We start from the raw sequence: 13,464 nt of genomic DNA on the forward strand, positions 1-13,464 counted from the left end.
TTATTTCTATTTATTTTTCTCTGTTTTAGCTCTTGTATTTGAAAAACACTTTCCAGCCACTATTGATTCTTTCCAGGATGCAGTGAAGTGTTTATCTGAATTCGCATGTAATGCAGCTTTCCCAGATACAAGTATGGAAGCAATTCGACTTATTCGCCACTGTGCAAAATATGTGTCTGATAGACCTCAGGTACAACATCATTTAATAAACAGAATCTTGCTGAGTAATGAGTACAATCAGAAATCTATATTTGTTTGGAAACTTAGGGTATAGGAAGTAGTCTGAACTTGATTCTGAGCTAAGAAGGCCAGTGACTGTACTAGCCATTACTGTATCTACCAGGTATTCCAAGTAAAATATACTCATTTGTTTAATTTTTGTAACACAAAATAGGGCAGGTAGTGTTATAGCTTTATATAGATAAGGTTACAGGTACAAGGAGTTTAAGTTCTGTCCATAGTTGTAAAGCAAATATAGGCGAGTCTTTGAAGCCAGCCAGTTCCTAAGCATCATGCCCTATCACCTGTCTGCCTGTGCTTTGCAGCACTGAAGTCAATTGGCCATGGATGAGAGTATACTTAAGTACCTGACAGTCTTGCTAATTTGACCTTGCATAGCTGAACCTATAGTTTGTATGTGTGGGGAAGGACATATGTGAACATGTGTACAGGCAGGTTTCTGTGGAGGCCGGAAACATCTAATATCCTCAGAACTGGAGTTAACAGGCTGTGTGGACCACCTTACAGGGGTGCTGGGAACCAAACCCAGTTTCCTTACCAGAGTAGGATGTGCTCTTAATTGATAAGCCATCTCTAGCCCTATAAAGCCAACTTAAAAAAAGTATAGTTGAAGGTTCTTTACAGACAGTTCTAAGTATCCAGCTTTTTGTAAGTTATTATGTATTGAGTTTCTTACTTTTGATTGGTAAAGCACTGAGTATTTTTCCTGAGAAATATTAAACTGAGCGTATTTATCTTTGTCTTACTGATTCCACCTTTCCTCTTCAGGCTTTCAAGGAATACACAAGTGACGACATGAATGTGGCACCTGAAGACAGGGTGTGGGTGAGAGGATGGTTCCCGATTCTCTTTGAGTTATCATGCATCATCAATAGATGCAAATTAGATGTAAGAACCAGGTAACAATCCGTATTTGAAACTTAAGTTTTGAAGGATATATTTTTATTGTTATTAACTTACTATGGATACACACAGTTTACAATTAGAGGCCACAAAGTTGGTTTTTATCAATCATACTAAGAATTAGACATCAATGAATGGATGGATGGATCCGTCTTTTACGATGTTTAATACTATAAACATTTTTTTTACACTTTTTTTTACTCAGACACTACAATTAGTGACAAAATTTCTTCCTGGTAAATGGTAGAAGCATTTTTTAATTATGTGTGTTTTGGGGTTTTTTTTGAGCCAGTGTCATGAAGCTCAGGCTGGCCCTGAGCTCCTGACCCATCTGCCCCTCCCTCCCAAGTACTTATGCTTATAGAAACAATACTGGCTAAAAGAATAGTCTTGAATTTTAACAAATTGCTAAGAGGTCCTCTTCCAAACAGTTTGTCATGTGAAAGTATAAAGTCAGATGTTTGATAATGTTACAAATATTGCTAAGTTTTAGGAGAAACCTCTGTGGTCTGAGCCCTACTTTGGATTACAGCCTATTTCCTCAGAATTTGTTATAACAAATACAGCTATAAAAGTGAAAAGTTTCTCAGACAGTTTTGAATTTCAGTTTTAGGTCTTAAAAGCTTATCAGTATGATCTGTGGTTTATTTGTTCATCACACATTGACTGCTTACCGAGTTATTAGCACTGCCTAGGACACAGCAAGAACCAAGAGACATACAGACTACTTTCCTCGTGGAGACTAGGCAATGGTGGATTGGTTAGTAGGTCCTTTGTATGGGGACGTGAGCAGAGTTCATAGTGGTAGCTGAAAGTCCCCATGACCCTTTGAAAAGAGTTTTTTTCAGACATCATTTTTCTTTGTTCTTAGACTGCTGTAAAGCTTGCTCCCATTGTTGTGAAAAATTGATATTGACTCAAATGATGACTTCAGTCTACATTTCTGTCTTAGTCAGTGTCCTAAACTCTAGTAAAAGAAAACATTTAAATTGGTGCTGGCTTACAATTCAGAAGTTTGATCCCTTATGGTCATGGTGGGAAGCATGACAGCATGCAGGCACACTTGGTGCTGGAGAGGTAGCTGAGAGTTCTACATTTGTGGCAGACTGCAGGAAGAAAGAGACACTGGGACTTGCTTGAGCATTTGAAACCCCAAAGCCCACCCCCTAGTGACACACTTCTTCCAACAAAGCTACATCTAATCCCTATCAAGTAGCTCCACTCCCTACTGACCAAGCATTCAATTTTATGAGCCTATGAAGCCATTCCTATTCAAACCACTACAAATTCCATTCACAGTTTTTAACCGCTGAGTGGTATGAGTGGGGCACAGAAAAACAAGCAAACTTATGGTCAGCACCTTTGGAGTTTTTATTTTCTGAATGATGTATCCTAAAGGAACCTCTTCTTTTACAACTTACTTTGCTTTATGTTAAGTATGCGTCAACAACCAGCATGAACTTTCCTTGTTTAGTAGCTTGGTAAACTTTTAAAGCTTTCTTAGAACATTTCACTTCCATGCATTCCAGCTTTCCTAAGTGTGCTCTGTTATTTAGGGGCCTAACTGTCATGTTTGAAATAATGAAGACCTATGGCCACACTTATGAGAAGCACTGGTGGCAGGACTTGTTTAGAATTGTTTTCAGAATCTTTGACAATATGAAATTGCCAGAGCAGCAAACAGAGGTAAGAGAATACATTTTCTTTAGCATAAAGTTATCACTCGGTATACTTTAGTGTTTGCAATTAAACACATTAGACATAGAAGAATTCCTAGAATGTGTTTCTTCAGGACATGAGAAATAATATTTTCTTTCATTAGCAAGGACACTATTTGAATATAGGACTGAATTAATGATTTAATGTGTATTTTCATTGCTTTTGTTAAACTCTCAGTTTCTTTGTTTTAGTCATAACTAAGAAACACCAGTAACTTTCATTAGTATTAGATGCTGGATTCTTATTTAGTAAAGAACACAAGGTAAAATTTGTTTTATTTATTTTGATTTATTTTACTATAAATTTCAGACTCTGTGGCTAGAGAGCCTCATTTCCCCTCTCTGTCCTGTATCTCAATAGTAAATGGAGCTTTGTAATTATTTTTAATGTCATTAGGAAAAGAGATTTGAGACAGGGTCTAGTGGTTGATGGACAGTGTGACTTTCATTTCATGATCCCCTTTCCTCCCCCTCCCCCAGAAAGCCGAATGGATGACAACAACTTGCAACCATGCCCTTTATGCAATATGTGATGTATTCACCCAGTATTTAGAAGTTCTTAGTGATGTACTTTTGGATGATATTTTTGCCCAGCTATACTGGTGTGTGCAACAAGGTAGGTCTGTACCAACTATATTAATACCAATGTGACGTGGGACACTGGAAACATGTAAATGAATTGCTCTTTTCTTTTCTTTTCTTTAGACAATGAGCAGTTAGCGCGATCTGGTACGAACTGCTTAGAAAATGTGGTTATTCTGAATGGTGAAAAGTTTACTCTGGAAATCTGGGATAAAACGTGTAACTGCACCCTGGATATCTTCAAAACCACAATTCCACATGCGTAAGATTTTATACAGGTCTACTTTATATTTGTATATTGACAGGTTTTAAAAGTGAGCAATGAGTAAACTGTGAAAACTACATGAAGTAAGTTATTTCTAAATCAAAATCTTCAGTGTGGTTTTCCGATGTTTGGGTCATAATGTGATAACTAATGGTTTTATAAGGTTTTATTTGGATATATCACATCAAGTGATAGTTGTGTCCGAGAAAGAGAGCCTCCCTTACGATGACAATAGATTCATTCAGTGACAATAGATTTATTAATCTAGAGAAAATCTGTTTGTATACTACACTGTACACTAAATTGTTGTCATTCTGCACCTGGACTGTTCATAGGCTAGACTGGAATGCATGCCCAGAACAGCCTTGGGGCTCCCTTAATTGTATAGCTTGACTTGCTGTCTGAAGTGTGTAAGTCTGCAGATAGACTCTTCCTAGAAACATTAAGCCATATGAAAATTGCCAGCTTTTCACATTTTAATTTTATATTCTGAATTAAATCTGGTTTATGTTCTTATAAGTCTTATAAATAGTAAAATTATAATTAGGAAATAAAACACACATACACTAGAAAAGTGATTCATAGTGAAAGATGCACAGTGATTTCTTTGACCCACTTCCAGTTACTCAATACATTTTCAAACTTTCCTGGAGCAGGGTGAGCAGCTGCCAGCTGAGACATGTCTGTTGGTGTATCTGTGACTGTGTCAAAGATAGTATGAATTCTTACCTTGCAGCTCTCATGATCTCCCCACACCCCCATGAGCTCTTTATATAAATCTACGAGCTACATGTTATTTTTAATTGGACCTGCATGTGTTTTAAGTTACAAGCTCATGGCAAAATATATAACCTTAGATGTCATTTAATACGCATTTCTTAATAGAAAGAATCTATTTCCAACTTCTCTTTATTGAAGTGAAACTGTTGGCATCTTTCTGCCTAGATTCCAGAGCTTGCGCTTTTCAGAAAAGAGAATTTGATCTTAGTCATATTTCTTCTACAAGCTTCTAATTCAGAGGTGGCAAGTTAATTTCTGTTTGGGACCTTGTTCACCTAATTTTATGAATCTTGATTTTGTTTGGTTTTGTTTTTCGAGACAGGGTTTCTCTGTGGCTTTGGATCCTGTGCTGGAACTAGCTCTTGTAGAACAGGCTTGGCCTCAAACTCACAGAGATCCACCTGCCTCTGCCTCCCGAGTGCTGGGATTAAAGGCATGCGCCACTAACACCTGGTTCTTGATTTTTTTTTTTTAATGAGGTTTTTTGAAAAGTGTCAAACTTTTAGCCGAGCGGTGTGAGTTCGAGACCAGGCTGGATCGACAGCCTCCAAAACAATCAGAGAAACCCTGTCTCGTAAAAAAAAAAAAAAAAAAAAGAAAAAGAAAAAGAAAAAGAAAAAGAAAAAAGAAAAAAAAAAAGGAAAAGTGTCAAACTTTTAAAATGAGCTTGTTTTGGGGTGATTTTTAATACATTAATGTTTAGAAGAAGTGAGTTTTAAATCCATGAGACTTCAGAAAGTATGTTTTACCATAAAACTATTATCCTTGTAACCATATTAAGTGCTGCTAAACTATTTTCTGGAAGTACCTCTTTTAAAATTTTTACTGAATGGATCTCAGAAATTGCTTTTCATCAGTAGTCAAACTGTAATTTTTTCCACTTTTTTAAATGCCCATTTAAAATATGTTGCATGTGGCATGACTCTTTGCTGTGACCCCCAATGACTAGTTTTTGTTTTGGTGTCTTAAAGGCTCCTGACATGGCGTCCTACTTCAGGAGAGACTGCTCCCCCATCTCCATCACCTGTGAGTGAAAAGCAATTGGTAAGTAAAGCCTATTTGAAGTTACCTATGGCAAGTGAGTTAACTGTGGGCCATGCTCCGTGTGTCAGTGTCCTAATGTGTTCCTGTTGCTGTTACAAACTACCTGGTCCTAGGTAGTCTAGAAATAACCAAGGGTGTCTTCTCAGCGTGGATGGCAGCTGCAGAGTGAGTGTTAGGATTTAAGGGAGGCTGCCCTCGGCTTCCACACTGACACCTTACTGTCACATCCTTGCATAGCAGAAGGCAGAGGACAGGCAGAGCCTCGTAATGCTCTCCATCCCTTTCATGATAAGGTACCATCCTGTCCATAGGACTGCTCGTGTATCAAGTGGCCTCTCACTACTGTTCACAGAAGGTTAAGTTTGAGCATGAATTTTGTTTCTGAGTTTCACACATACACTAAAGGTTGACACATAAGAATGTTTGGATACAAACATTTGAACTCTAGCACTGCAACCAACTTTTTTTTTAAACATTGTGTTTCTTGTGTGAAATTCTCAGATTGAAATTCCTGATGATAAATTTTACATATAACAGTTTTATACTCTGTAAGTAACATGAAGAAGATACTTAAAATTACTGTTTTATATAGTACACAGAGCAAAATGATTTCAAGGATAATGAATGCAGATACCAGATTATAGAGGTTTTCTATATAATTTCTGATTTAAAGATGTCATTAAATCTTGTTTTCTTTTAGCTTTTTACTTTATATAATCTCACTATGTAGAAAATAGTTAAGGGATTCCAGTATGCCCTTCAGCTCATATATTGGCTTCTGATACACATTGTAAGGAAACACTTGCCCAGTATATAGGACATGGGAACTGTGTCTTCACCAAGCTCTGATATAAGCTCCCCTTGTACTGTGTGACTGCTCTACTGCTTCTGCTCTGCCACCCTCCCCCGCAACATTTACTCACCTTCTGGCAAACTCTCCCTGCATGGTTTTCAGAACTCAGAAATGAAAGAAATTTGCAAATATGATGCCTTTACCACTACAAAATTCACATTTTATTTCCTTGAAGATACCAAAAGGATAATTCAAATCACCACAAGCAAAAAATTCTTGTTGGAACTATTTTTATGTAGGCTTCGTTCTGATTCTGCTTTTTCCATTTTACCATACATAGCAAGAAAAAAAAAACTAGGTCACACTGTTCACGTTGGTTCTTTAGCCCTTGAAAACTTTAAAAAGATTTGTTCATGTGTATGTGTTTTATGCATTTGCCTACCTGAGTTTTTGTGCTCCACAAGTATGCAGGAGCCTGTGGAAGCCAGAAGAGTTGCCAGGTCCCCTAGAACTTGAGTTACACATGGTTGGTTGTGAGCCACTGTGTAGATATTGGGAATGAAACCCAGTTCCTCTGAAAGAACAGTCAACAGCCCTGCCCTTGAATTTTAAACCTAGGAGACCATAGCAGCAAGATAATGCCTACTGACCAGTTTGCGTCTCACAGCTTTTAAATTTCTCAACTAATTGTTAATAGTATTCTATTTCTTGAGAACTATTATATCTGCCACAGAGACTCATTACTTGCTCCATAATTGATCTATTGGTTTAATCCATTAGACACCCAATTATTTGTAGGACATTCTGTGCATGCCAGGAATGAGCTTACTCTCCTCTGGGGGTAATCCTCTACTGCACAGGGTAACATATACAATGTGGGGATTGTTTTCTGTCCCAAGGAAATCCTGGGTCTGTGCTATGTAGTTCTGTCCTGTTCTGCATGTCACTTTCTCTTCTGTATAGAGTGACACTTGTGTTGAGGATTAAGTCACATGCATCTCACCATATGCCTCAGGCTTCTGGGTACCAAAGATGAGTCCTGTCATGTCTGGGCACTACACCCCTGGTGCACGCTCTGATTCCGCTGCTGCCATTTCTGCTCCCCATCAGCTCTGTTCTCGTCTGTCTTCTCCTCTAACTACTTAAACCTTGCCAGTGTTGTGGGAATTTCTGTCATTTCTGGCTGAAGTGTTTCTTGCAATGCACTTAAGATATATACTTTAAAAGTAACCTGTCACTATAAAAATAGATGTAATAAAAGTATTTATATGTACAAGAAAGAATTCAGACCTTTAAATAAATTAGTTTTATCCTACTTCCCTACTTCAACCCTACCTAACTGGTAGGCATCCTTCCATTTGTTTCCTACACATTTATACATTTACAAATAGTTACTATTATATATAATTAAAATATTTTTAAATGTAAATACTATATAACATATCCAGGTAGTATTTTCACAGTTACGAAGAATTTCTCTTTACCTAGCATTCAAAAACTTCTAAAATATAAATCATTTTTCAACCCTCACTGTTGTAACCTTAGTATAAGTATTGCTGTAAGTATTCCTATGTGTTAATTTTTATTTTAAAAAATTTTAAGTCATCATGGTCAAATAAATAATCTGCTAAACTAAAACAGGTTTTTTACTTAAAGCTACTTATGTATTTAAAATTTTACTTAAATCATTAAAACCCATAACAATAATAATATGTGTAGCTGGAAGTTCTTGTCTTACCAGGTCCTGCTGCTTTAGCCCCAAATGAACACACAGAGACAATTATAACCTCTTTGCCGGTGGCTTGGGCTTCTTAGCTCTGTCTTAATTACTAACCCATAACTACTAATCTGTGTATTTCTACATGGCCTTATCTTATCAGAGAATGCCTGGCATGTCCTATCCTCCCAGTCTCCAGACTTTTTCCAGGGCTTCTCTGCCTACCTTTCCCAGAATTCTCCTCGTCTCCTAGCCCATCTATCTTCCTGCCTCTATCGACCAAACAGTGTTTTATTCATCAACCAATAAGAGAAACATATATACAGCAGGCCATCCCCCATCAAATATGACTCTATAATGTAGAGGGCTTTATTGTTTAAAAATGTTTTCATGGGAGTAGAGAGAGGCTTGGTGTTTGAGAACAGGAACTGCTGCTGCACGGGCCCTGAGTTTGTTCCCCAGCATCCACATGTAACTCACATCCATCTGTAGCTCCAGCTCCAGGGGATCCAACACCCCTTTCTGGCCTCTGGACATTGCACTCATGAACACATAGTTACACACATACACATAATTAAAAATAAATCTTTAAAAATTGTTTTCATACTTAATCTCCCTGTCCTAATTGTATGCATTGTTCTCCTGTTTTATCCAGAACTGGAAATAACAGACCATAAACTATGTTTTCATTTGACATGAAGCCAGTTAAAATCTAATTGCTTAGCACTGTTTCTAGGAACACAAGCCTTCCACAGCCCAGGGGAGGCCATACTCTAGAGAAACAGCACAGCCCTCATCCTAACTGTACACTGTTGTCACCAAGTAAAGCAAAGGAGAGAGAAGTCTCAGCTACCCTTTAGCTGTGTGACCCCACGCTAGAGTTTCATACCTCCCCCCTCTAATTCTTCACCTTCGAGGAAACTATGTCCACAGAAGAAGAGCTCTGCTCAGGGTCATTAAGTTTTCCCTCCATCCTGCTATCACAGCTCAAGTCAGACCATGTAGGTCTGTTGAACTTGTGCCCAGCTTCTCTTGATGACCCTGCACTCCTATTTAGTCACTCTCATACAGACCTTCGTAGTCCTTGGTTCCTTGGGCAGCAGAAGATGGTTGCCTAGCTACTCCCACAAAGGGAATTTACCTCCATTTTAACTCAAGTGAGCTGGGTTAGATCCGGAGAATACATGTGGATGGTGTTGACTAGTTTTGTATGAAAAGTAGAATTCTTATCATAGCACATGGGTAGGGCCCTTTCAGTTCTTTTGTTTTGTTTGGGGGCGGGTATTTTGTTTTTGAGGCAGGGTTTCTTTATGTAGCCTCTGCTGTCCTGGAACTAGTTCTATAAACCAGGCTGGCCTCTCTTCCTGAGTACTGGGATCAAAGGCATGCACCACCACCACCTGACCAGGGTTTAGGTTTTTTTGAGATGTCTCGCCTTCTGCAGTCCATGCTGGCTTCAGATTTGCAGTATTCGTCCTGTATAATCCCCCAGCCATTGTCCTATACATATAGCATTTGATGTCTTTTTCATAGATAAAATCTAAATTTTGCGATTTTTAAAAACTATTATGTGTGTTCCTCCTTGTAATATGCTTAACAATGAATTTGTCTTACTAGGATACAATATCACAAAAATCTGTAGATATACATGATTCTGTTCAACCAAGATCTTCAGATAACAGACAGCAGGCACCACTGGTTTCTGTTTCTACTATGAATGAAGAAGTTAGCAAAGTGAAATCTACAGCAAGTGAGTAATTGTCTAAATAAAAATAAACTGTATGTAAGTAAGAGATTTTTTGATACACTTTTGGGGGGGGAAGTGCGATTAAGGCAGGGTTTCTCTGTGAAGTAGTTCTGGCTACCCTGTAACTCGCTCTGTAAACCAGGATCTTGAACTCACAGATATCCATCTGCCTCTGCCTCCCGAGTGCTGGAATTAAAGGTGTGCAGCACTGCCTGTTTGTTACTCTTAGTAATAATAAGCATATGCCATAATTGGTTTGGGGATAACTTTTACTCTGTACCCCAGTGAGAGCATCTCTGGCAGACGTTCTCTTTCAAAGCTTCACTAACATCTAGAGAGTTAGTTGATCACAGAGCCTTTGCTTTGGGTGCATGTGTCTTCCTTCTCTGGCCCTCTATATTCAAGCCCCACTTTCTGTCTGCTGTAACAGGTGGGAAGCTGCATGTCTTCCTCTACCTATTTCCTGGGAATTTAGTAAAGGCCCCAGTGCAGGAGCTCCCAGCTTAGAGGGTCAGTCTTTCTGCCCACCTAGTGTCTCCATAGACCACCTTCAGATTCTCCATCACCTTTGCCCAAGAATGGGCAAATAACACATAGGAAAGACTACATCTCTTTAGAAAAAGGTGGCTATAACACTTTATAAAACTTGAGTCTGTGACCAACAAGAAGGCTCAGCAGGTGAAAGGCACTTGCTACCATGCCTGATGTCTTTGAGTTGAATCCATGGGAACTCTATGGTAGGAGGAGAGAATTATGTCTTAAAAGTTGCCCTCTGAAAATTGGGGGTGAGGTAATAAAAGAGAAAAACAAAATAGGACCAAAGTTTATGTGCCTTCTTCTGTAGTCTTAATTGACCTTTTCTTCCTATTTGAGCCTAAGGTACATTGGTATTTTGATTTTCAGGAAATATGTACTATACGGTTTAAAAAAACTGTTTTCCCACAAACTAGTCATACAAGCAAATAGTTATAACTGAATAAACAAAATCTCAGTTACACTTGCCTTCAGTACTGGTGGAAGAGCAGAGTGGCCCTCGGTCTTTACAGCAGTCACCTTAGCTCTAGCAGGCTGAGGCACATGCTCCAGAGAACAGGGACCTTGGTGACGATGACAGTCATGCCTGAAAACTGCTGATGGCAAACTTCACTTAACACTGTCACCAGAGTTTTGTTATGTTTGTTATATTTGTAGTAGCTGTAAGAACAGGCATTTTAAGTAGTTGTTTTGGTGTCATTAAGAATATCATACTTCAGTCTTTTTTTTTTTTCTTACCACTTATGGTTACCCAGACTTTAAAAACTACATCCCATATCCAGGAAGTACTAATTACAAAGATTGCTGACCACACCAAGTTATGCATTGAAATGTCACCTCGTTGCTCTGACCAAAGACTGCCTGTTCTGGTTTTAACTCATCTGTGAAGCCTTTTCCCTGAGCTCTTTTTTGTTCCTAACTTGTCTTCAACCATAAGAACCACACACTACATAGAACAACATTTCTAAAAAAAAAAAAAAAAAAAAAAACTATATCCAGACAGGAAACTTTCAAACGTCTAGTAAGTAAAGTTAACTTGCAAAAGTTGGTACCAGGGAAAGAATTTTATAGTAAATGCTTTTTATTTTTGAAAGAAACTAAGGGATTGTAAATTGGCAACTACTGAAATCATTACCCCAAGATTGATTAATAAGCAATTCCTCTTGGGCATGTATTGCCCATTAGAACGGGACCCAGATGTGTCCCTGCTGGCTGACCATTCGCTTCCCTGCATGGCCCTCATCTGTGCTGCCCAGTGCTTACAGCAGCTGGCAGCTGAGTCCTCTCTCTCAGCTTCTGCGTCTGCACCCGTCTGACTGCATGGTCATTGAAAAGGAGTGTTCTCCTGTGATGCTGTCCTAGCAGGCTGGCACACTGAGCAGTGAAGTTTATCTTAGCTGTGCAGTGGAAGGCTGCATGGGAACACTTCTGAAACTGGTGTTTAGTGACAGTGTTCTTGACCTACATGTTTATAACTTACTTACTGGTAGATCAATTAGAAATAAGCATTAATTTAATCTACAAACACACACATGAACCAAGATAAATCTGTCATATAGGTAAACACAATATCACATGGTTTGATTTGAATCCCGGCTCTCCCACTTTCTGTTTGGTGTTGATGAGGTTCCTGTTGTTTCCTTGTACAGGTTTTCATACTATTTCATACAGGTTCTTGACCTACATGTTTATAACTTACTTACTGGTAGATCAATTAGAAATAAGCATTAATTTAATCTACAAACACACACATGAACCAAGATAAATCTGTCATATAGGTAAACACAATATCACATGGTTTGATTTGAATCCCGGCTCTCCCACTTTCTGTTTGGTGTTGATGAGGTTCCTGTTGTTTCCTTGTACAGGTTTTCATACTATTTCAAAGTAAAAGCTACTTATTTCAATCGAAAGTAGCCAATCTAAACATGTACACTGTTCAAATCATGTAAGATATTTCCATTTATTTAAACAATTACTTTCCTAAACATTTCATGGGTACAAAGTTAACTTTAGCAAGTGGCATTTATGAACAAAGGCGGGATGTCTTCTTGAGTGTGAGATGTGTAGATAACCTTCAGACACAGTAATGTTTCCTTAGTATTATAATGTCATAGAAATTATAAAGAATTCAAAATAATGTTTTGTTTGCATGTGCATTGGGGGTTTCCTCACAGAATTCCCAGAACAAAAACTGTTTGCTGCCCTGTTGATTAAATGTGTTGTGCAGCTGGAACTCATCCAGACCATCGACAACATTGTGTTCTTCCCAGCCACAAGTAAGAAGGAGGATGCAGAGAACTTAGCTGCAGCCCAGGTAAGGAGCTGTGAGGGCAGCAGCTTCCCTGTGAGAGAAGAGGGAGGCAGCTGCAGGCTCTAGCCTCAGACGATAGTCAGGTTAGAGATGTCACCTTCTTCATGTAGCTGCCATTCCGAACCTTGAGCCTAGATGATGCCGTGAGATATAAGAATGGCCATGGCAGAGAGGGGGGGTCGGAGTGAGCTGTGGGGCACCACAGTTCCTGGTAACAAAGGCAGTTGGTAGGGACTCCATAGAACTCAGTGAGACCCGAAGAGAAGCAAGGTCAGGTCCAAGTGGAAGTCAAATGGAATGTTTTTTAAGAACTGACCAAGTACTCTAGGTGGGTCACAAAGCATTGATAGTTCACAGGACTTCATAAGGTTGACACTGACTTCAGTCTACCACTTAAGGACAAAGGCTACTTATAGTGGGTGTAAGAGGAGTTGGAGACTGTATATAGTTAACTCTTAAGTTTTTCTGTCAAGAGGTCTAAGAAATGAGTAATAGCTGCAGGAGGAGCATGAGGGGTCATGAAAGGGTTTGCTCTGTTCTGTTTCCCAGGTTGGCGATATGTCAACATTCTTATTGACAAGAGCTTCCCAGCAGAGAGAAAAACCAGAGTGGAAGGGGGAATAGGTACATACAGTACTTGTGAGGCTGGGTGTCCACAGACTGAAGCCGACGGGTTACATTAAATAGTCCACTTGTGATAGAAGGGTGGGCGAAGGAGGCACACAGTTCAGAAAGGTTTGTGCATTTGGGGAAGAGACTTTGCTGGGAAGAATGCTTTTAAACACAGGGTATGTGAGCACTTTAGCTGGCACTGAGAAGCATGGAGA

General features: G+C 38.9%; 1 protein-coding gene across 2 annotated transcripts in view; it reads left to right on the forward strand.

Annotated features, from left to right (window-relative positions):
* The window catches only part of Arfgef1 (ADP ribosylation factor guanine nucleotide exchange factor 1), a 102,548-nt gene that overhangs the window by 83,124 nt on the left and 5,960 nt on the right, over positions 1–13,464 (forward strand). For both annotated transcript variants that reach the window (XM_005066752.4, XM_013110958.3), the window contains 8 exons: positions 30–190; positions 1,009–1,139; positions 2,700–2,829; positions 3,342–3,477; positions 3,567–3,705; positions 5,460–5,532; positions 9,660–9,792; positions 12,501–12,640. In XM_005066752.4, coding sequence (XP_005066809.1) covers positions 30–190; positions 1,009–1,139; positions 2,700–2,829; positions 3,342–3,477; positions 3,567–3,705; positions 5,460–5,532; positions 9,660–9,792; positions 12,501–12,640 — 1,043 coding nt within the window. The remainder of the gene's footprint in view (positions 1–29; positions 191–1,008; positions 1,140–2,699; positions 2,830–3,341; positions 3,478–3,566; positions 3,706–5,459; positions 5,533–9,659; positions 9,793–12,500; positions 12,641–13,464) is intronic.

This window comes from Mesocricetus auratus, unplaced genomic scaffold (assembly GCF_017639785.1).
Source record: "Mesocricetus auratus isolate SY011 unplaced genomic scaffold, BCM_Maur_2.0 Super-Scaffold_6730, whole genome shotgun sequence".
NCBI classification, from domain to species: domain Eukaryota; kingdom Metazoa; phylum Chordata; class Mammalia; order Rodentia; family Cricetidae; genus Mesocricetus; species Mesocricetus auratus.